At 42.1% G+C, this 20,878-nt stretch overlaps 1 protein-coding gene across 7 annotated transcripts in view; it reads left to right on the top strand.

Annotated features, from left to right (window-relative positions):
- LOC131752238 (G-protein coupled receptor 176) overlaps positions 1 to 20,878 on the top strand; it is a 319,400-nt gene that overhangs the window by 89,462 nt on the left and 209,060 nt on the right. For 2 of the 7 annotated variants that reach the window (XM_067028947.1, XM_067028944.1), the window contains exon 2: positions 2,651 to 2,903. The exons of 1 other annotated variant lie outside the window; for it this stretch is intronic. In XM_067028947.1, the coding sequence (XP_066885048.1) occupies positions 2,651 to 2,903 (253 nt within the window). Of the gene's footprint in view, positions 1 to 261; positions 474 to 2,650; positions 2,904 to 7,905; positions 9,259 to 20,878 lie in introns of those variants that run through there. 4 more of the 7 variants (XM_059059007.2, XM_067028946.1, XM_067028945.1 and 1 more) reach the window with 4 other exon arrangements.

The raw sequence follows: 20,878 nt of genomic DNA, 5'->3' as shown, positions 1-20,878 counted from the left end.
GTGACAGAAAAGCTTGAGGGGGCCTGAGGCGGTAACATTCATATAAACAGCTTTTCTATTGAACAAACGTGTGTATATATTCACACTGTGAATTTCCTCTCACTGAGTCAGCATAGTTATGTAAGGAAAGTTTGATAGAGAATTTCCTGGAAGCAGCTGGCCTACTTACCTAAATGCAGTGTCCATTTTTTTTTTTTCTGGCAGATAAGAAGTAGCTGTAGACTACTGTGTCTGAAAAGAGCCTCTTGACAGTAAGTTATGTCAGCATCTGAGGCAGCGAGGCAGCTCCTGGTGGTGACTTCGGCTGCAGCCCTGAGCCCTGTGCTCCCCTCCCCTGGCACCATGCTGTCCTTCCCCACGAGGCTGAGCTGTTGCCTCAGCCATTAGAGGGCATTCTCTGTGCCTGTGCCCAGGAGGGAGCAGTGTCCTTGGGTCATGACTGACTGGCCATGTGGACCTGGATCTTTCACCAGGTAAAATCTCCCCTGGTAACGTAGGCAGCCCCACATACCTGACGACTTGGGCCCTGTGAGATTCTGGGGATGAAGGCTACAGTCTCTGTCTAGATGTGGCATTTCTGAAACTTCAGTCTGGGGGCCAACTCTATCTGAAGTGCTTGTTACGAATGCAGGCTCCCAGTTCTATACCTGTAACTATGATTCAGGATGTCTAGTATAGTAATTCTGATGCATAGTGAGGTTTGGGAACTACTGACTCAGAATAGCCTCTCATGACATTGCTACTACGAAATGGGTTACCTTTCTGCAGGGACTTCTGATTACTGTTTGTCGTCTTTCAAATTCATTCATCTAAATAGTTACTGAATGCCTGTTCTGTGCCAGATACTGAACCAGGCAGTGGAGTTATAACAGTGAACAAGATTGACATGTTTTTTTTAATCTTCATGAAGTGAAGGGAAAATGAGTAAACAAATTAATAATTATGATAAGAGCTGAGAAGGCCACAACAGGATATTATAAGAGACTATGCTGGAAGGAGGAGCAATGAGTATTTAAAATAAAAATATGGTTAGCGGAGACCTCTTTGAGGAGGCAGCAATTATACTAAGACCTGGATTAAAAGGAATCGGACACACGAGGACCACGCTAGGCAGTATAAAAAACTTGTGCACAGGCGTGGAGAGCGGATCAGCCTCGTTGTGTTTCAAGAACAGAGAAAAAGGGCAGCGTAGCCAGTGCCCAGCAAGCCAGGGGCAGCGTGGCGTGAGATTAGGCAGGTTGGCCCTGAATTGTGTAGACTCTGGAGGACAGTGGGTGGGCAGAACAGACGGAGATGGGGTGCAGAATCAGATGTTTAGTGGGACAGGAGTCTGGAGTTGAGAGGAGAGGCCTAGTCTGGGCCATGAATGTGGGAGTCACCAGCATTTCAGTGGAGAACCACCTGAATGGGTGTTTTAACCTAGGGAGGAGCTGGAGAGAGAGGATGGGGAAGGGCCTGGTGAAGAAGACTGGGAAGCAGCCAGGGCCTGGGAGAGGTGGGAGGAACACCAGGAGGCTGTAGGCCTGTGGAAGCCACAGGAGGAAGATGCTCAGAGAGGGACAGGCAAGTGTGTTATTGACACTAAAGGTCTAGAACAGTGCAGGCCTGTCCAGTGGCCGCCAGCTGCATGTGGCTATGGAGCCCTTGAAATGTGACGAATGTGAACTGAAAATGTGTTGTAAGTGTAAAATAAAACATACACCATGCATACCTAAAAAGAATACAATGTTATATATTAATTATATTTCAATTTAAAAAACGCATGCCAGGGGCTTCCCTGGTGGTGCAGTGGTTGAGAATCCTCCTGCCAATGCAGGGAACACGGGTTCGATCCCTGGTCTGGGAAGATCCCACATGCTGCGGAGCAACTAAGCCCGTGCGCCACATCTACTGAGTCTGCGCTGTAGAGCCCGTGATCCGCAACAAGAGAAGCCACCGCAATGAGAAGCCCATGCAGCACAACGGAGAGTAGCCCCCACTCGCTGCAACTAGAGAAAGCCAGTGCACAGCAACGAAGACCCAACGCAGCCAAAAATAAATAAAAACCAAAACAAACAAACAAACAAATGCATGCCACATTTCAAAGGTGTAGCACAAAAATAAGAATGAATATATTACTTTAATACTTTTTAAAGTAATGATGACGTTGAAATGATAATGTTTGGCATAGATTGGGTTCAATAATATACACTATTAAAATTTCACCTGCTTCTTTTTACTTTTTAAAAATATCACTACTAGGACATTTGAAGCCACATGTGTGGCTTTCGTCCTTTTTCTGTTACAGAATTTGGTAAGGCGGAGGTCATTTGCAAACTTGGTCAGAGTAGACTGGCTGAGGTTAAGTAATCCCTAGCTGACTGTTCATACTCAGGTGAGACAGAATCATCATGATACTATTATGCCTAAAATTAAATAACAAAACTCACCACTAAAAAAAATTCTTCTAGACTTTTTGATACTTATGAAAGTGACTTGATAATTTCACATAAATTGACAACATCATATGCCTTTAAGGTCTTTGAAATGAACTCTCAAATATGGTTTTTCAATCTTTTTTTTAACCTGTATTTTCTTTCTTTCTTTTTTTGTCTTCTTTCTTTTTATTTAAACATTTTTTTGTTGTTTTTATTTTTGCCTATCTGGCCAGGAAACTTCATGGTGTTATGGTCGACTTGCCGCACAACCGTGTTCAAATCTGTCACCAACAGGTTCATTAAAAACCTGGCCTGCTCGGGGATTTGTGCCAGCCTGGTCTGCGTGCCCTTCGACATCATCCTCAGCACCAGTCCTCACTGTTGCTGGTGGATCTACACCATGCTCTTCTGCAAGGTCGTTAAGTTTTTGCACAAAGTCTTCTGCTCTGTGACTATCCTCAGCTTCCCTGCCATTGCCCTGGACAGGTAAGATCAGGTAGCCAGGGGTGCAACTTTTTTTGTTTTAAGTGTATTGAAAAATTAGCATCGTGAAGCAAATAGTGAATAGTCAGTGTTCCAAATACTGCTTTTTTAGTCTGCTTGTTGTCAACAGAAAGAGAGTCAATTGCTGAAACAGATGACTCACAGAAGACAGCAGCTCCAGAAAATGGGACCATTGAGAAAAGATGTGGCATTGGGGAGGTTACATCATGACGATGCTGGGGCAGAGCTGGATCATGATATAGTTTCAGCTTGGTTGGAATTAGCGGTATTTGCATTGCAATTTGCAATAGATTGCTCATCAGATTGCTAACTCTGCAATTAGGGCCTTTTGATGCAGGATGAAAACATTTCTGGAAGAACAAGAGAACAATTCAGTGGCTATTTAACAAATGATTAGACAGTCCTGTTGGACCTGGCCAGATAGCACCAGAATTCCTTTGGAGGATTTACTTCCAAGGTTTTATATTGTGATGGTGTTTATTTTCTCTTCCCATCCTTTTTAAAAGGATGTTCATTTGGAAATAAATCTTGCATCCTAGCTACTGCTGTCATACATAATTTGATCAAATTTATCAAAGTGAAATGTGAAGTTCTCAGTAATCAACAGCTTCCTGTCTTTTCTCTTTGTTGCTAGCACTTCATGAATACAATTGAGATACTAATACATTTTAGAGAATAGAATGAAATAAGCAAAGAAGAATTGAAAAATATTTTGTGTCCACAAGAACTTTTGATTTCAAGATTTACAGAGAGGAAGAGTTGCTGAAGGGAAAGTGCTGGCTCTTCTGACTTTATACCCTGTGATAAATTTAACTACGTTTTAGATGAATTTAGAATTTTAAAACTCTTTGTCCATTTAAAGCATACTCAATACCTTAATGACCTATAAGGGTATGGATTGCAGAATCCATCTATGGAGTCACTTCAGCCTCTCTGGCTTGGAACCCTGATTTCATTAGCTGGCCAGTGTTGTCTGCGCAGAGGACACAGAGCCACACAAAGCCCCCTATATACTATGAGAAGTCATTGACTTTGTGCTTAAGAAAGAGGACTCTGGAACCAGAAGTCTGGCTTTAAGTCCTACCTATGCTGCTTTCTCGCTGGTAGCTTTGGGCAAAGTGGCTTAACCTCTCTAAGTCTCAGTTTCCTCAGGGGTAAAATGAACTAAATGAATTATTTGTGGCCTCTGTTTGGCCACAATATTTATATCTCTTTCTCTAGTCTTCCGTTCTGGTTGGCACATTCTTCCTTAGATATATTGTCTGCAATCATTTTACCATCAGATCTTGCAGGGAACCACTCCAGCTCCTTGACAGTTTCTCCCTAGAAACTCACCATCCACAGAGGCAGACGAGGCAGGTGAAAAACCAAGTGACACAGGCCAGGTTGGGGTTGTGTGTCTGCATTCCTGTTCATAGGGGCCATCACTCAACAGATGCAGCTAATAGTTGCTTTGTGAGTATCATGACTCAGTGGGCCAGACTTTCTGTTTCTTAGAAGAGAAATCAGAAATCTAGAATTCTATCATTTTTAAATGTTGGCAATTAATTTGCATTCAGAAACTTAGTATGTGGGCCACTAGAATCCCTTCAGCAAGCTGAATGTGCACCAAGTGATGCCAATTTGCCACACCCACTTTTTGGTTACCTTGCATGTCTCTTCCATGCTCAACCAGAGGTCTGTGAACACCTGGGAAGCGCCATTGCACAGAACTGGAATAAAACTGGGAAAAGTCAGAGTGAAAAGTCTGTTTACTTCCCGGTGGGCACCCTAATGCTTTTTGTGTTATTCCATTCTGTGTTCATGGCAGGTGTGTCTTTCTGGCGGCCCCTTACTACCTGCTTGGTGAGGTCTTGTGTGTCTGCAGTCCACATGGTGGACTTTTCTTTCCGGAAGGTATTTTTTTTTAATAGTTTTATTGAGATATAATTTACATATCATAAAATTCATTTAAAATGTACAAGTCAATGAATTTTAGTATATGTACAGTTGTGCAGACATGACCACAACTGAACTTTAGAATATTTCCATCACCCTGAAAAGAAATCTTGTGTTCATTTACAGTTATTCCCCATTTCCAGCCCCAGACCTAGGCCACCACTAATCTACTTTCTGTCTCTGTATTGGGGGACATTTTATATAAGTGGAATCGTACAATATGTGTTCTTTTGTGCCTGGCTTCTTTTACTCAGCATAATGTTTTCAAGGTTCATCCATGTTATAGCAGGTATCAGTACTTCTTTTTTTCTTTCCAGCTTTATTGAGTTATAGTTGACATACAGCACTGTACAAGTTTAAGGTATATGGCATAATGACTTCTCTTACACATATTGTGAAATGATTCACTATAAATTTAGTTAACATCCATCATCTCATATAAATACCAAAAAATGTTTATTTTCCTTGTAATGAGAACTCATGATCTACTCTCTTAACTTACTTCATTCCTTTTTATTGCCGAATAATATTCCCATTGTATGCATAGACCACGTTTTGTTTCTCCATTTACTATTTGATGGACATTTGGGTTGTTTCCACTTTTTGGCTATTATAAATAATGCTGCTATGAACCCTGAAGGTTTTTTAAGAATAGGATTCGGGCTTCCCTGGTGGCGCAGTGGTTGAGAATCCGCCTGCGGATGCAGGGGACACGGGTTCGTGCCCCGGTCCGGGAAGATCCCACATGCCGCGCAGCGGCTGGGCCCATGAGCCATGGCCGCTGGGCCTGTGCGTCCGGAGCAACGGGAGAGGCCACAGCAGTGAGAGGCCCACGTACCACCAAAAAAAAAAAATAATAATAATAGGATTCAACAAGAGTGAGAACACATTATTCTGGACAGGTTGCTATTCTACTTGGAAGCAATGCAATAATCCCTGTGGGTTATTTTGAGCCTTTGGTTTTAGGCAAGAAAATACGCAAATAATAAGAAATCCTTATTTTCTTTCCAGCAGAAAGTCTACTGTATTTTTGCCATCATTTTTTTTCAGTGTGTCTTTTTTTAAATTTTTTTGATTGAAGTATAGTTGATTTACAATGTTTCAGATATACAGCAAAGTGATTTAGTTATATATATGTGTGTGTGTGTGTGTGTATATTCTTTTTTAGATTCTTTTCCATTATAGATTATTACAAGATATTGAAGATAGTTCCCTGTGCTACACAGTAGGTCCTTGTTGTTTATCTATTTTATATACTGTAGTATATATCTATTAATCCCAAATTCCTAATTTTTTAAAAAGATAAGCAAGTTCTTTTAGTAGAAAAGCAAGTTTGGTAAGTTCCTATTTCATTATTCAGAGATGCAGATTACTGGAAATTATAGGTTTGTTGTGCATGAAGACAAAGGGAAAACAGTCCTTTCTCTCACTTCTTTCCCAGATATTTGTTTCATGGCACCAAGTCAGCAAGTGAACTGGGAGGCCACCTACACTTCCTGCATTGTCCTCTAGAGACGCACACACTAACAAAATGATGTATAGTGAGCCTGTGTGCTTGTGCTGCAGTCTATTTACCAACCTAGAATGGAATCAAAAATGACGGGAAGCCTGGGTTTGTTACCTGTCACTTAGCAAATGGGAATCAGAGACAGTGGACGTGTATTCATGCATGGGTGTGGGGCCATCACATTGGATTTACTGAGTGGTGGTTAGAAAAGCTTCTCCGTATTCAGAGAAAAACAATTGAGAGCGTGTATAACTTACACATTTCTTTCTCTTTTTTTCCCTTCCCAGAAAGTGATCTAGAACACATTTTACAGCACTCCATCCATCTCTGGTCATCCATGGTCGTGTTGTGTTTGCATCGTCTCTCCCCCAGCTTGTCCCCTGCCAGACTCCACCACAGGGCCGCTTGCTCTTGACGTTTTCCCAGGTGCCCCCTTTCCCCACCTCCTTTGTGCATCCCTCCAGTAGAGCCATCATCTGCTCGGTTATAATTGTTTGTTTACATGCTCCCTTTCCCCCATTTAGTTAAGAAACATTCCCGTGCATCCTTCCATCTTTGCAGTCCAGTGCCTGGCACAATACCTAGTACGTAGGTTGTGCTCAGAAATCCTTGTGACAGAAGGCACGCCTGCTCAGCTGGCCCCATGAGGGAATGCATGTTAATAGGGTTGGAAGGTCGACTCCAGCATTAGCTGACTGCACAGACGTGGGCTGAGCTAAGGTGAAGAAACTCGCCATGTCTCTGAGGGCTGCTGGCTGCCCTTTCATGACAGATGTGGTTCTAGAGTCTAACAAATTACTCGGTTTCCCACAGTCATAGGTGATATTGAAACAAGGTGCTTTTGGAATTCTGATTAGGTGGTTATAGAATAATCAAGTCAAGCTTAAAGGAAAAAAGTCTTCCCTGATTTTAACAAAAATCTAATCAAGCAGGCATTTTAGGTCTATTAATTGCTCTTGGGGTACTGAGTGATTATCATGGGAACAATGGTGATTGAGCAGGCATGATTTTTTTCAGTCAAATTGATCTTGTGGAAGGATTTTGTCAGAGTCCCTCCCTCACACTGGCTTCTTCTGCCCCAGGTGGCTGTAAATGCTAGTGATATCCATGCATATGCACTGTGGCACGAGTCTCCTTTGGATTTGTGTGCAGACACATTTTCTTCATTTTCTTTCTCTTAGTGGCTTTGAAAATTGCCCTCAAGCTCCTCTAGCCCAGGTAAAAATTTTTTTTACAAATTACCCTTCACCCTTAAATTGAAAAAGAGGGGTCTTTCCAGCAGAGGGAGATATCCTTTATATTGAGGGCACTCTTTTGGATTTAGTCCTGGTGGCAATAATTATAAAGCTGACTGTGAATTGTACAGCAAAATCCTCAAAACTTAAGGTCTAGCTTCCTAATTCCCCCAGTGGTTTCTTCTGTCTTAGGCAGAATAGAAGAAATTGACCCTTTCTTTCCCCTCTCCTACTTTTAGTAATATAGATTCCCCTACTTAAAGTGTATCTTCTGTGAAGTGAATTTTGCCTGTGCGTTTGGCAGGTACTACTCAGTCCTCTATCCGCTGGAGAGAAAAATATCTGATGCAAAGTCCCGAGAGCTAGTGATATACATCTGGGCCCATGCCGTGGTGGCCAGCGTCCCTGTGTTTGCGGTGACCAACGTGGCTGACATCTATGCCATGTCCACCTGCACGGAAGTCTGGAGCAACTCGTTGGGCCACCTGGTGTATGTTCTGGTCTACAACATCACCACAGTCATCGTGCCTGTGGCTGTGGTCTTCCTCTTCTTGATACTGATCCGCCGGGCCCTGAGTGCCAGCCAGAAGAAGAAGGTCATCATAGCAGCGCTGCGGACCCCGCAGAACACCATCTCTATCCCGTATGCCTCCCAGCGGGAGGCCGAGCTGCACGCCACCCTGCTGTCCATGGTGATGGTCTTCATCTTATGCAGCGTGCCCTATGCCACACTGGTCGTCTACCAGACTGTGCTCAATGTCCCCGACACTTCTGTCTTCTTGCTGCTCACGGCCATTTGGCTGCCCAAAGTCTCTCTGCTGGCGAACCCTGTGCTCTTTCTTACCGTGAACAAGTCTATCCGCAAGTGCTTGGTAGGGACCTTGGTACAACTGCACCACCGCTACAGTCGCCGGAACGTGGTGGGCACAGAGAGTGGGCTGGCCGATGCCAGCCTGGAACCCAGCATGCGCTCGGGCAGCCAGCTCCTGGAGATGTTCCACATTGGGCAGCAGCAGATCTTTAAGGCCACGGATGACGAGGAAGAGAGTGAAGCCAAGTATGCCGGCTCAGCTGACCTCCAGGCCAGGGAGCTACTTCCCACCTGCCTGGAGGCGGAGCAGGGGCTGCGGTTTGCTACCCCTGCATCACCCCCGGGCACAGTGGACTTTATATCCCAGGTGGCACCAGCGGTCCCTGTGGAACCTGAGACATTCCCTGACAGGTGTTCCCTGCAATTCGGCTTTGGGCCATTTGAGTTGCCTCCCCAGTGGCTCTCGGAGACCCGAAATAGCAAGAAGAGGCTGCTTCCCCCCTTGGGCAACACCCCAGAAGAGCTGATCCAGACAAAGATGCCCAAGGTAGGCAGGGCGGAGCGGAAGATGAGCAGAAACAATAAAGTGAGCATCTTCCCAAAGGTGGATTCCTAGCGAGTCTTGTAATTCCCTGGAAGCAACAGACCTTCCACATTCCTGCCCTCCCTTCACTGGGCCTATGAGTTGTCTGATCTCCTTGCAACCCAGTATGGGTTGATTCCTCCTCTATGGGCCAGATGCTTTTGAATGAGAGGGAAATCTTTATAAAATCGAATGTCCTCTTTATTGAGGGCGTACATATATATTTATACACACACACACACACACACACACACACACACACATAGATATATATTGATCTCAGTGATCCTCAGTAAAGTCCACATTCCTCTCTGTGGAGACGAAAGCTGGGTAGTGGGAAACGGGTCTTGGGTGGGTTCTCTGTGTGCATTTTCTGGGGATATCTCAGTTCCGGGCCCTGCAGAGAATACACGGAGAGAAGAATGTCTATGAGTTCAAAGGAAGCAGGGGCACTCTAAGAGAAGCCCAAGATAATCATGGAGTCGTGTGGCCACAAGAAAATGCCTATTTGATTGATTTTAAAATGACATATTCAAAATGGTTTATATTGATCTGTATCTTTAGGGAAGATAGAACCTTGGCATTTGATACCTTTTTTCTGGACGGCCTCATCACATGACTCACAGTTTCTCCCGATATGCCCTTCATCTCCTTCGCTGGGATGTAGGTGAGGGATGAATGAATATTGCACCCCCATTTGACAGACATGGCAATAGATGTGCCCAGGGATTAGGAAGATATTCTGTCCTTGATTATCCTGACCATCTCCTGGCATCACTAAGGCCTCAGAAAGAGAAGTTCGCAGTGTTAGTTGGAAAACACCACAAGCTTTTATCATGTCTTTCCCCCTTAAGTTGTGTTTGTTTCAACAAATGAGAGAGAAGCTTAGAAGTGGAGAAGAAAGACTGAGAAATATTCACACTCTGTAGAGTTTTCTCTTCCCACATGGTCTCATGTGAAAGATTTTATGCAGCAATCAGCAGGGGTAAAGTGTATGGAAAAAGATTTGTGCCAACTTCTGGAATTAAAGGTCATTTAAAAAGGCAAAGTTAGGGCAAATGGGGTCCTCTGGAAACGTCAAGCTAAAAATACTTGATTAGGAAAAGTGAGTCTGCCCAAAAGAGTGGGAAATGTTGGTTCCCTTCCAAGGAAGACTGCAGACCCCATGCGTCGCCAGTCTCCTTTTCAGTATGTTTGTACGACCGTGGTTCTCCCTTCATTTTGGGCACGAAGGAGGAACAGAACATGGAGAAGGAATTCATCACTGTACAATACCAAGGCAATACCTAGCCCAGGTGAGCTCTCCACTTACTCCTTCCCAGTGAAGTTGTAGCAGGAGCCAGACAGGATAGAAGAGGGAGGACAGTGTTCTCAACTGATCAGTCGTCTGGGGGCTCTCACAGCAATTCCAGTCTACTTTGGGGTGGGCTTCACCAGGTTGAATTCAAACCACAAAGGAAACTTTGCTCTTAAGGAGAGCAAATCAAGCGCCAGGTCTGCTCTTCTCTGGAGGGCGTTTTGTTCTTGTTCATAGTATGGAAGGGAGCCAATCCAGTGCCTTGAGCAAGCTTCAAGGGAGGGGGCATCCTCAGCGGCAAAGAACATACCCCAACGGCAGGGGTCCTCACGGATCTTCTCCTTGAACCGCACAGGCCCTTGTCCCCCGTAGGAAGGTCAGACTATGTGTAGGGAGTTTCCTTTTCCTGTCCTTTCCTGGGTGTGCTGTCTTGTGATTCCCGAATGTGAACCCAAAGACCCTTGTCCACAGGAGGGAGTGCCTTCCTTTGTGTTCGTCTCTTTGAAGCATTGTGTGCTCACAGCGGAAACAGGGGTGTGCCACCAACCCTCCCGGGGCCCCTGTGTGCCCTCTGGAGCTCCTTGCCCTGATGCTTCCCGTTGTGGCCCTTCAAGCTTATATTTCAAACCGTCACAGTTGTTACAGCGTTCATCAAGGGGAAACATAACCTGTCGGAAACTTGTGTCCACTTTAGAAGTATCTGTCAAATGTAGCCACATTGGTGTCGTTCTGATAACGTATATGTACAACTTAATACATTCTGGTGAGCCGGAATTTGATAGATGTTTCTTATGTATGTTTGAAGCAGTTGGTTGACTTCTAACAGGTCATGGCCAGGTGTATTTCTATACTCTTTGAAGAATTACGTTTTAATAAAGAATGGAAAAGCAGTTTCTGAACTCAAAAAAGATTGTCTGAACGATTTTTTTGTTTGTTTGTTTGTTTTCTTTTTTCCCCCCTCTCAAGTGGTATACTATCTGAACCTCTCTCTTCCTGTGTGATCTCAAAAGAAAGGTGTTTATTTTCCTCCCAACATGCAGATGCAGCATTCTAGCAGCATTTTCTTATGTTGTTGCAACTTGAAAAATGAATTCCCAAAGAAGAAACTGCAGTGTTTGAATAAATGTCCCAAACCTGGGTTCCAAATGGAATTTGTGGATGGTCTGCTCAAACCTGTAGGTGGAGCTACACGGGGAAGAGTGTAGTGCAGCCATCATTACCCCTTATGGTTGGGGCCATGGCCTTGAGGTCAGATGGCCCATGTTTGAGTCCTGACTCTACCACTGACCCACCTTGTGACCTTGAGCATGTGAGGTAATCTCCATGTATCTTGGTTTCCTCTCTATAAAATGGGGAGGTAATAACTGTGTCAGAGGCTTCTGTTGCCCTGACTCACATATTTCTCCTCTGATTTTAGCCATGTCTGCAGTGGGCCATTGTTGACTGCATCTACTCACTTCTCTGAGAGCCATCAAGGCCTAGTTTCTCTGCTGTCTGCCCTGGGAGAGCTCCCTAGCTCTGGGGGGTAACCCTTGATCAGTGGGACAAGGGAACCAGTGGATAAATGCCCCTGTCCTTCTGCTGGACAATTGTGGGAGGCATCTTTCCACTTCTCAGGAAGTCCAGCAAATTGAGTCCCTGTTGCCCACCACGGGGCAACAAATAATGCATCCTTTTATTGACTCTTCTTCCTCCTTCCCTGTCTGGCTTTCTCTACCCTCATTCACGCCCTCAAGGATCACCTCCCCAAAACCAACTGCACAAAGCCCTTGTCTCAAGCTCTGTTTTCAGGGGAATCCAAGTGAGACAATAGTATACCTCATGGGGCAGTTGTGAGGATTAAATGGCATGGTCTGTTTAACACAAAGGGTGGCACACAGTAAAACTATATCAATATTAGTGCTTACATGCTACATTTAAAAAAAAGTGGTTGAGGCATTTTTGCAATGTTATTCAGAAAACAATATTAAATTGATATTTTCACCAGTTACCCCAACAATCATTAGTATTCATAATGATGATACTTTGAGGCAGTACACAGTGCCAAAGTACTGTTTGAATCCCTGAAGAAAAAAATAACTGTGTAAGCTGGAATCGTTCTTCACCAAACAATTCTCAGGTTCAAAAAGGGGGGGGGGGATGTTGAGAGAATGTTTGACTTTGCTGTAAATCTATAAGCCAGATCCTGAATAAGAAATGAGCATATAGTGGGAAGCAACTGCATCGTACAGGGAGATCAGCTTGGTGCTTTGTGGCTTTGTGACCACTTAGAGGGGGGTGGGATAGGGAGGGTGGGAGGGAGACGCAAGAGAGAGGGGATATGGGGACATATGTATACGTATAGCTGATTCACTTTGTTATACAGCAGAAACTAACACAACATTGTAAAGCAATTATACTCCAATAAAGATGTTAAAAAAAATAGAATGAGCATAATATACTCTACTGATGCAGAGCAGAATATGTAGGTAACTAAGGGCAGATAGACAAACCCAAAGTGGCCTCAGCCATTGAAAAGGAAGTGTAAGGCAGTCACTTGGTGTGTTAAGCTAATGTTGGAGTTCAAGCACAAGTCTGATTGGGCTGGAGAGAAAAGCTGCAGCTCCAGGCCAGCTCTGGGAGTTGCTGTGCTCTTGGCAGCCCTGACCGGATTGGGTGGCTCACAGCAGCTGCCGCATACCAGATCTGAGATGCTCAGGGAAAAAGAGCTTATTTTAGGCTGAATTTCTGTGGAGAGGAAGGATTAGTGCTTTCATATTGTAGTCTACCAATGTAGCAATATACGATATAAATAAGTTTATAGCAAAGTGATTAACTTCCCCAAATAGTTGTAAACATTTAGCAGGTTTATATCACAACCAATTGCTGCTATATTTAGAGTTCTGTAGTCAAAAGAAAAATGAATCATGGTTAATGACCTGAGAGTATGTGAATAAAACAGGAATTGAAATCAATACTAATGCCCCGGGTTACATCAAAAGCCTTTTTGTGTGAGTGCAAGGCTTTTAAAATAAATTGAAATGATCTAAGATTCTCCATATATGAGGTTTTAGAAGCTAAAATATCTTGCCTGTTAGCCTCAGGTTCAACCAGTGTTTATCCCCATTTGTGCCAAGGAGATAAGTTAGTTAATAGGCAGAATAAAGGCCTGGAGACCTTCATAGAACGCTAACTGTAATCTCCAGCATTGTTTTAGCTCTGATGGCTATTTATGTCCTGGGGACTTAGGAGCCACTTATTTCCAAACTTAAATGAGCGAGTGATAAATGAATGAGTAAATAAGAGATATGGCATCAGGGGACGTGGCTAAATCTCTATTGGCGATGAGCTGGGGTAAGATTTGCTGTCAGTAGATTTATTGCTGGTTCTCATCAATCTCCTTGGAATGACTCATACAAGGGTTAAAGGCATCAAATGCAAGGTATTTGATCTACTTCTCTCTTCAACATCTAAGCCTCTCTGTAATTCACTAGAGGGAGTGTAAGTTCTAAATCTGGAAGGGAAGTCCAATAGGAGAAGCACGGCTCTAGGCATATGTGTTGGGCGTGAACAATAATCCTTTTGTCAGCTGTATTGATCAGAATTTCATGGTTAAATCGTTTCTGCCCCCTCTTAAATTTCTTTCTATATGCATATTCACTGCAGTCCATATACAAAAGGTAATATGCACACAAAGGAGGTGCTAGAATGACATGTGGTGTACCTTTTAAGGAAACAGGTGAGAAAGTACAGCACAGATGGGATTACACTTTTGAAATATTAACCATATTACCTAATACATCTAATTTCTCTTCCCTCCTTTTCCTTGCTTGATACATTCACATGTATTGCCTCTGGGAAGGTGCAGGGAAGGCGTTCATTGCCTCAAAGGAAAGCAAATAGACTGTGAGTCTCTTTCCAGTTTTGGTGTATCAAAGCCTAGGTTTTAGGAGAACAGAGGGGACTCTTGGGATGAGCCCACTGGATATTTGGTAATGATTTTCAAGAATTGGGGGATGCAACTGGCACCTAGTGAGTCAAGGCCAGGGATGCTGCTATATGCCCTATAATGCACAGGACAGCCCATACAACAAAGATGTATCTGGTCCAAAATACCAATAATGCCAATGTTGAGGAATTTTGGGTTAGCCAAGCACTGAGAAACACTGGGTTAGCCAAAGGTTTGAGATGGTTTGAGGAAGGGGAACCATCCCCCCTCAGTGGAAAAAGCTTCCCTGGACTTGAGGATAGTAGAGAAGAGAAGTCAGGGGTAAGTGATAATGTAGACAAGGGGCCTAATGCTGCCTCCTAGGCAAAGCCCCAAGAAAGCAAACAAAGAAACAGCAAAACAAAGATTTGGGCAATTGCAAAGGGAACCAGTGTGTGCCCTGTTCCCCAGGGCATGGATCCCTGTGGAGAGTTTGGTAGTGAGTCTGGGAGCCAGGGCCTCACTCAGACATTTACATAAGTGTCTTGAAAGAAAGAGAGAGCTTCAAGCCCAAAGGAGCAGGTGGCCGGGAAGGATGGATCACAAGATCAAATGAGGCAAGGGATGACCATGTAGGCAATGACACAGAGGACAGATGTCGTTTCACACTCCACAGAACCCATGGTGTCATGTGAGAGGGAAGGAAACCTTGAATGTGAGATTATATCTATTATCCCAGGATCTCACGATGAAAATTAAGCTATAGCAAAACAATAAAGAAAATTATGTATTGTTCCACACTTTTTTGAGACTGACGCAATTAATTTGTATTTCAACCTTGAAGGGAAAATGAGACTTTAAGTTTCTTTTCAACTCTGAAATTTTATGTTTCTATAGTCTTTTATTCTACATACGAATACATGCTTATAAAATTCTTTTCTAGTTTATTTTGTCTTCCCTCTGCCAAAATTCTCATTCCCTTTTGCATTTCCTTCTTTGTAATTTTCATGGAGGAAATTTGGTGTGAACAGATTTTATATACTACTACCCGAAGGTCCACACAGAATTAAACGCTGGCCTTCTGTCTCTGGGTTGTTTCTCTGAGAGAAACATTTAATTAAATCCATTATTATTTAAAAGGCAAATGATACAAGGGATACTCGTCTTTCCAAACCCAACTCTTGAAAGATCACACTAGAACTCTGGCCAGTTTTAAATATAGATGAAATAATGACTGCAGATCTGGAGAAATTAAGAAAATAGAAATCACATTGAAAAGGAAAATGTACCTCAAATTTTGTTTGAGTTTTTCAGTGGTTTACTGGAAGTTGATTTTGAGAAAGAAAAGCTAATATATCCTGTCCCTGTGAAGACAATTCTGAACATACAGGAGTGATTCACATGTACACCTCATAAGCTGGAGCAGATGCCGTTACTCACCTCCTAAACATCCACCTTCCTTCCTTCTTCCTCATAGTGTCGACCCCATCCCGGCTCCAGGGAAGATCATGATTAGAGGAGACTTTTTTTGCTATATTTAAGAATAATCCATGTGTATAGATAAAGATACATACTGACTTTTTAAAAAATGAGACCTGCAAAAGTCTATTAAGCTTCTGAATTTTGCAATGCACCACCTGACTGAACAAAAGAAAAAAACAAGAAACCACATGTATCATTAGAGGGAATTGAGAAAATAAGGCAATTTAGGCTTTCAGGGTGAGAGTGGCCAACGGCTCTTTGCTGATATGCTCAAAGGATGTCAATTTACTCAGATAATTCCTTCAGTTTGGCTTTATGAACTAGGTAATTGTAGGATGTTCTGAATTTTATTTTTTCCCTATATATTCTCAATAAACAAGAAAATATATTTCTTTTTTGGGGGGGTGTATTTATTAAAGCACTTGTAAGAATTACTGCTCCTTTTTAAAAAATATTTTTATTTACTTATTTGGTTGCACCTGGTCTTAGTTGTGGCAGGCTGGCTCCTTAGTTGTGGCATGTGAACTCTTAGCTGCAGCATGCCTGTGGGATCTAGTTCCCTGACCAGGGATTGAACCTGGGCCCCCTGCATGGGGAGCACGGAGTCTTAACCACTGCACCACCAGGGAAGTCCCTATTGCTCCTTTTTAAGAGTAAGTTTAATTTAAATAATGCTAGTTTGCTTCAGAAATTAATTTAAAACTCTCACCATAGTATAGATAAATATGTACAAAATAGAGAGTTTAATAAATTAAACTATCCTGGAATTTATTTATAATCAATGTTCCCATTTACTTAAAAAAAACCTAAAGTGAATGTAACAAATACATTTGTATTAACTACTTCAAAACATTAGAATACTTAGAAAGTCTTAATTAATTTTAATTTATAATACTCTCTGCCTTAAAGTTTATTCTCTTGGGAGCACTTGGCTTCTCTTTGCCTGCTTTGTATTTATATACGATTTACTGGAGGATATTAAAGCACAGTCCACAGACTTCTGCAGGAAATGATACCATCTCTCTTTTGCAGATGGGGAAACTAGAGGCACAGATGGCCCTAAGAGATGAAACAAGTTAGAGACAGAGCTAAAAACAGTACAGAAGGCATTAAGGACCAATTCTTCCACTGCACCCTCCAAAGTACTGATGATCATTATCATCTCTCCTTATTATGACTATTTTTTGAACACCCACTTGGCACACGTTATTAAACTATACTGGGGACTGTATTAAAAGACTTCATGCCTGACAGCTGTTTTTCTCAATGTTATTTCCTAAAGTTCCTTCTGCTTCATGATTTCCTGTTTCATGGTAGAGGCATTCAGTTCATAGTAAATGTTAAACTCGTAGCAGAAGGCCAAGATTGAGATTGCTCAGCTCAGAGTACTCACAGGTGTCATCGCCTGCCTCAGGTCTTCCCTGTTAATTCTGCATCGAGTTGACCCTTAGTTTAATTTAAGAGTCATTGCCCTCACATCACTCTCATCCACTGCCCACGCTCCCCCAAGGAGCGAGTACCCTTCCATGCAGGTATATGAAATATTAACAAGATTCATTCATTCATAACAGTAAGTATTATTGCATTTAATAAACACTATTATAATGGAGTATAAAGTGTTTGAGATATGGTCCCTGCCCTCTGGACAGCTTAAGGGAGAAAAAAAAAAGAAAAAACCCCACAAGAGACAAGAGAGCAATAAATGATCACGTGCTGACAAGAAGTGCTGAGGGAAAGTGAAAATTATCCTTCACTGAGAATCTGCATCTTCCAATGATTTTGTTTGTTGGATGGCAGATTTTTCTTTAAATCCAAGAAGTTTCTTCCTCCATAAATGACCATTTACTTCATATAGTCATAGCACTTAGAATTTGGAAGATCTTAGCCTAGTTATATACCACCTCTGTAATTTAATAAGAAGAAATGGAGGCCCAGGAGGTTAAGTGATTTTTTTCAAGATCTCGGACCAGAAGTCATGATTTTTAAAAATGCCTAATCCATAAGCAAAATGTGTGGAGGGGAAACCAGTGCTTTAAAATGTCTTTTTCATGACATTGAGAAGGGGAAATATTTCTCTGACTAATGCCTTCCATTTTCTTCCTGCTCTTATCGCGAATAGATAGGTAACTACTACATATTGGCACTCAGAAATCCCCCTTTACTCCTGACACTTGCTATCTAAAATCAGTGGTGGTGAGGAGTTGGAGGGGATTAATATGACCATCTAGCTCCTGCCTCTGTCAGGATCTTTGAGCAACGAGGTATGATTAGAGAAAGGCTGAAAAGCTTACTTGCTCAGCAGTAGCTTACTAGAGGATTTGATTCGGCGAACGTGCCAACAAAAGGTAGACAAATGGATGCATGAATGCAAGTGTGTCACCTGAATACAAAATTTCCATAAATTTGGACCAAGGTAATGATCCTTAGATTCATAACAAAAAATAGTTGGCAGTTTTCACAAAAATACCAAGTCATCTGTAGCAAAACATACAAGATAAATGAGCATTTAATGGATGACAGGTGTGAATTGAACTGGATAATTCACCTTTTTTCATTCTTCAGCGTAGATTAGAAGGCTGCTTTTATGTGAAGTAAAAGTACTCATATTATTTACAGTTGCAGTGAAACATTCAATACAGAATCTCAAGAACATTTTAACTTCTCTATTTCTACAAAGTAAGGAAAAGTATTCAGGAGTTATTAACTTTCCATTATTTAATAGATGGGCTGGTAAACTGAAGCCTGGAAAAGTGAAGAGGCTTGTCCTTCTAGAATCAACAACAGAGGGAGATGTAAACCCAAATCTCATAAAACCTAAACGATTTTTCAATTCACTCTGTTGAATTGTGCTGTAAAAATAGGGTGCACTGATTGTGGTTTTGCTTTGTTTAATTCTTTATGGATTGCAAAGAACAAGACCGATGGCTGTTATCACTGCCCAGGTGTTTCTAAACAGGCAATTCTTACTGCCCTGCTTATTGAACACGTGTTTTTTATGCTGGTGTGAATACTGTCCCAGTTCAGGCTGGAACACATGAGCAGTGGTTTCCAAAGAGGGCCAAGTCTGCTTAAGTCAGATAGTCACAGAGTCTCAGAGCTGAAAGCAAGCTTAGAAATCTTTATCCTGCCCCTTATTTTACTAGATGAAGAAACAGATTGAGAGAAGTTAAGAGACCAGGCCCAGGTCAGCTCTTTGCAGATACTGGCTGAGAAACCAGGGATATGTAATTTAAAATGGTTTTGTGTGTCAGTGTATGGGTTACATAACAAATTTTGAGCCAAATTAGTATATTAAATCCAATTTGTCTGTGATGAAAAAATGAAGAGAAAATAAACCAATCTTGGTTAAATAAGGAACTGAATGATCAAATAAGAAAAAGATTTACACAAGAAAGCCTACAGTCATCAAAATGATGACTAGCTTCTAGTCTAATAAACATATTGTATGTTCAGATAGAAACATTATTTTGAATTTGAACTAAGAAAAAATATATGTAAGGAGTGAGATGCTAAGAATGCCAGGATGGCAGCCTGACAGCTGACTAATAAACACCCCCTTTGGTTGTTTACCTATTTCTTCTTTATCTCTTAGATGTTAACTCTGAGAAAAATAATTTTTCTACATTGTTACTTAAGACCCTGAAAGTTTGATCTGAATACATTTCAAATATGCTATGCAAATTTCTTTTAACTTCCTTTATGTTAAAATAAATTGCAAGGTTTCCATAACAATAAAGATTTATATAATTTTTATTCTAAAAATACATTTTAGTATATAGATCGGGAGACCCAGTTTAAAACAAAAAATGAAGAAACAAACAAAATACCCTATGGGATCAGAGACCTAGCTCAACTCAAAAGTTATGGTTTGGAATCAGACAAGCGTGAAGCATGACACTCAATGCATGGACAGCGTTCTGAAACCGTGAGTTTCCACCCAGGATTAATTGCTGCCGTGAAATTACTAAACTTCTCTTTAGCCATAGTCCACAAGCAGTGTCTCGTCCATTTTCCTGGCAGGGTCCAAATGCCAAGAGCAAAACCGTGTAATCTCAACTGGCATCCAGCAAAGGAGACTGCAGCTAGCCTCGGGAAACTTCTGGCAGCTCTATAATTCTTTACAGGTAACAGAATTGCCGCAGGCGACAAATGTGTGGAGCCAGCAGTATAACCAGAGAGTAAAACGGTCTGTTACTGTGAGGGAACTCTCCAAGAAAAGAAGAGAAACCGATTTCTTCCTTTCTGGTGAGAATGACTCACTTAGCAGAGCTGATTTCTTGAGGGCAGAACTGAGATGCACCCCTCCCACCACACAAAAAATTATTCAGTATTTCAGAAGGTATCTTTATCCTCTTTGATTTATTTTACTACCTTTTAAAAAACAAGCCTCTGTTAGCTTTCTGGGCCATAAATGTACAGCTTCACAGTGTGTGTGCGTTGATTTTTAGGAATCTCCACAATATCCTGGCACAGATTTTTTTCCCCCCATGCTGTCACTCATATCACTTGGACAAGCTAAACATGGTCACATGACAATAACTGGGCTACCTCCTTTCACTTAAAAATTCAAAGGGTATCGTGTGTTTGGGTTACCAGATATTGTGACATAGCAAGCTTCCCGTCACCCCCCTCCCATTTTTAAAATGGGGACATCCTCTGACTAGCACTTGATTCTCTATAGCACTCCCTAACAGACAGGCAGAGGAAGGAAAGGGTTCAGAATCAAGGAAGTAGGAAGGGAGAACATTTTTCCGTTTTCTAGCTTACTATTTACAAAGGAAGTACTGGACATCTCTGTTCAGAGCCCCTGGGTTGCACAGCTCCAGGCGTCTCCATGGTGCCTCTCTGGGCATGGACCTCAGTGCTATTTACCCTTTCAAATGCAAACTTGAAGTCAGTGTTTTTCTTTCTTTCTTTTTTAACATCTTTATTGGAGTATAATTGCTTTACAATTGTGTGTTAGTTTCTGCTTTACAACAAAATGAATCAGTTATACATATACATATGTTCCCATATCTCTTCCCTCTTGCATTTCCCTCCCTCCCACCCTCCCTATCCCACCCCTCTAGGTGGTCACAAACCACTGAGCTGATCTCCCTGTGCCATGCAGCTGCTTCCCACTAGCTATCCATCCTATGTTTGGTAGCGTATATATGTCCATGCCCCTCTCTCACTTCGTCACAGCTTACCCTTCCCC

Source organism: Kogia breviceps, chromosome 3, assembly GCF_026419965.1.
Source record: "Kogia breviceps isolate mKogBre1 chromosome 3, mKogBre1 haplotype 1, whole genome shotgun sequence".
Taxonomy (NCBI): domain Eukaryota; kingdom Metazoa; phylum Chordata; class Mammalia; order Artiodactyla; family Physeteridae; genus Kogia; species Kogia breviceps.
Note: the sequence above shows the minus strand (reverse complement) of the source record. Positions and strands in the feature narration are given on the sequence as shown.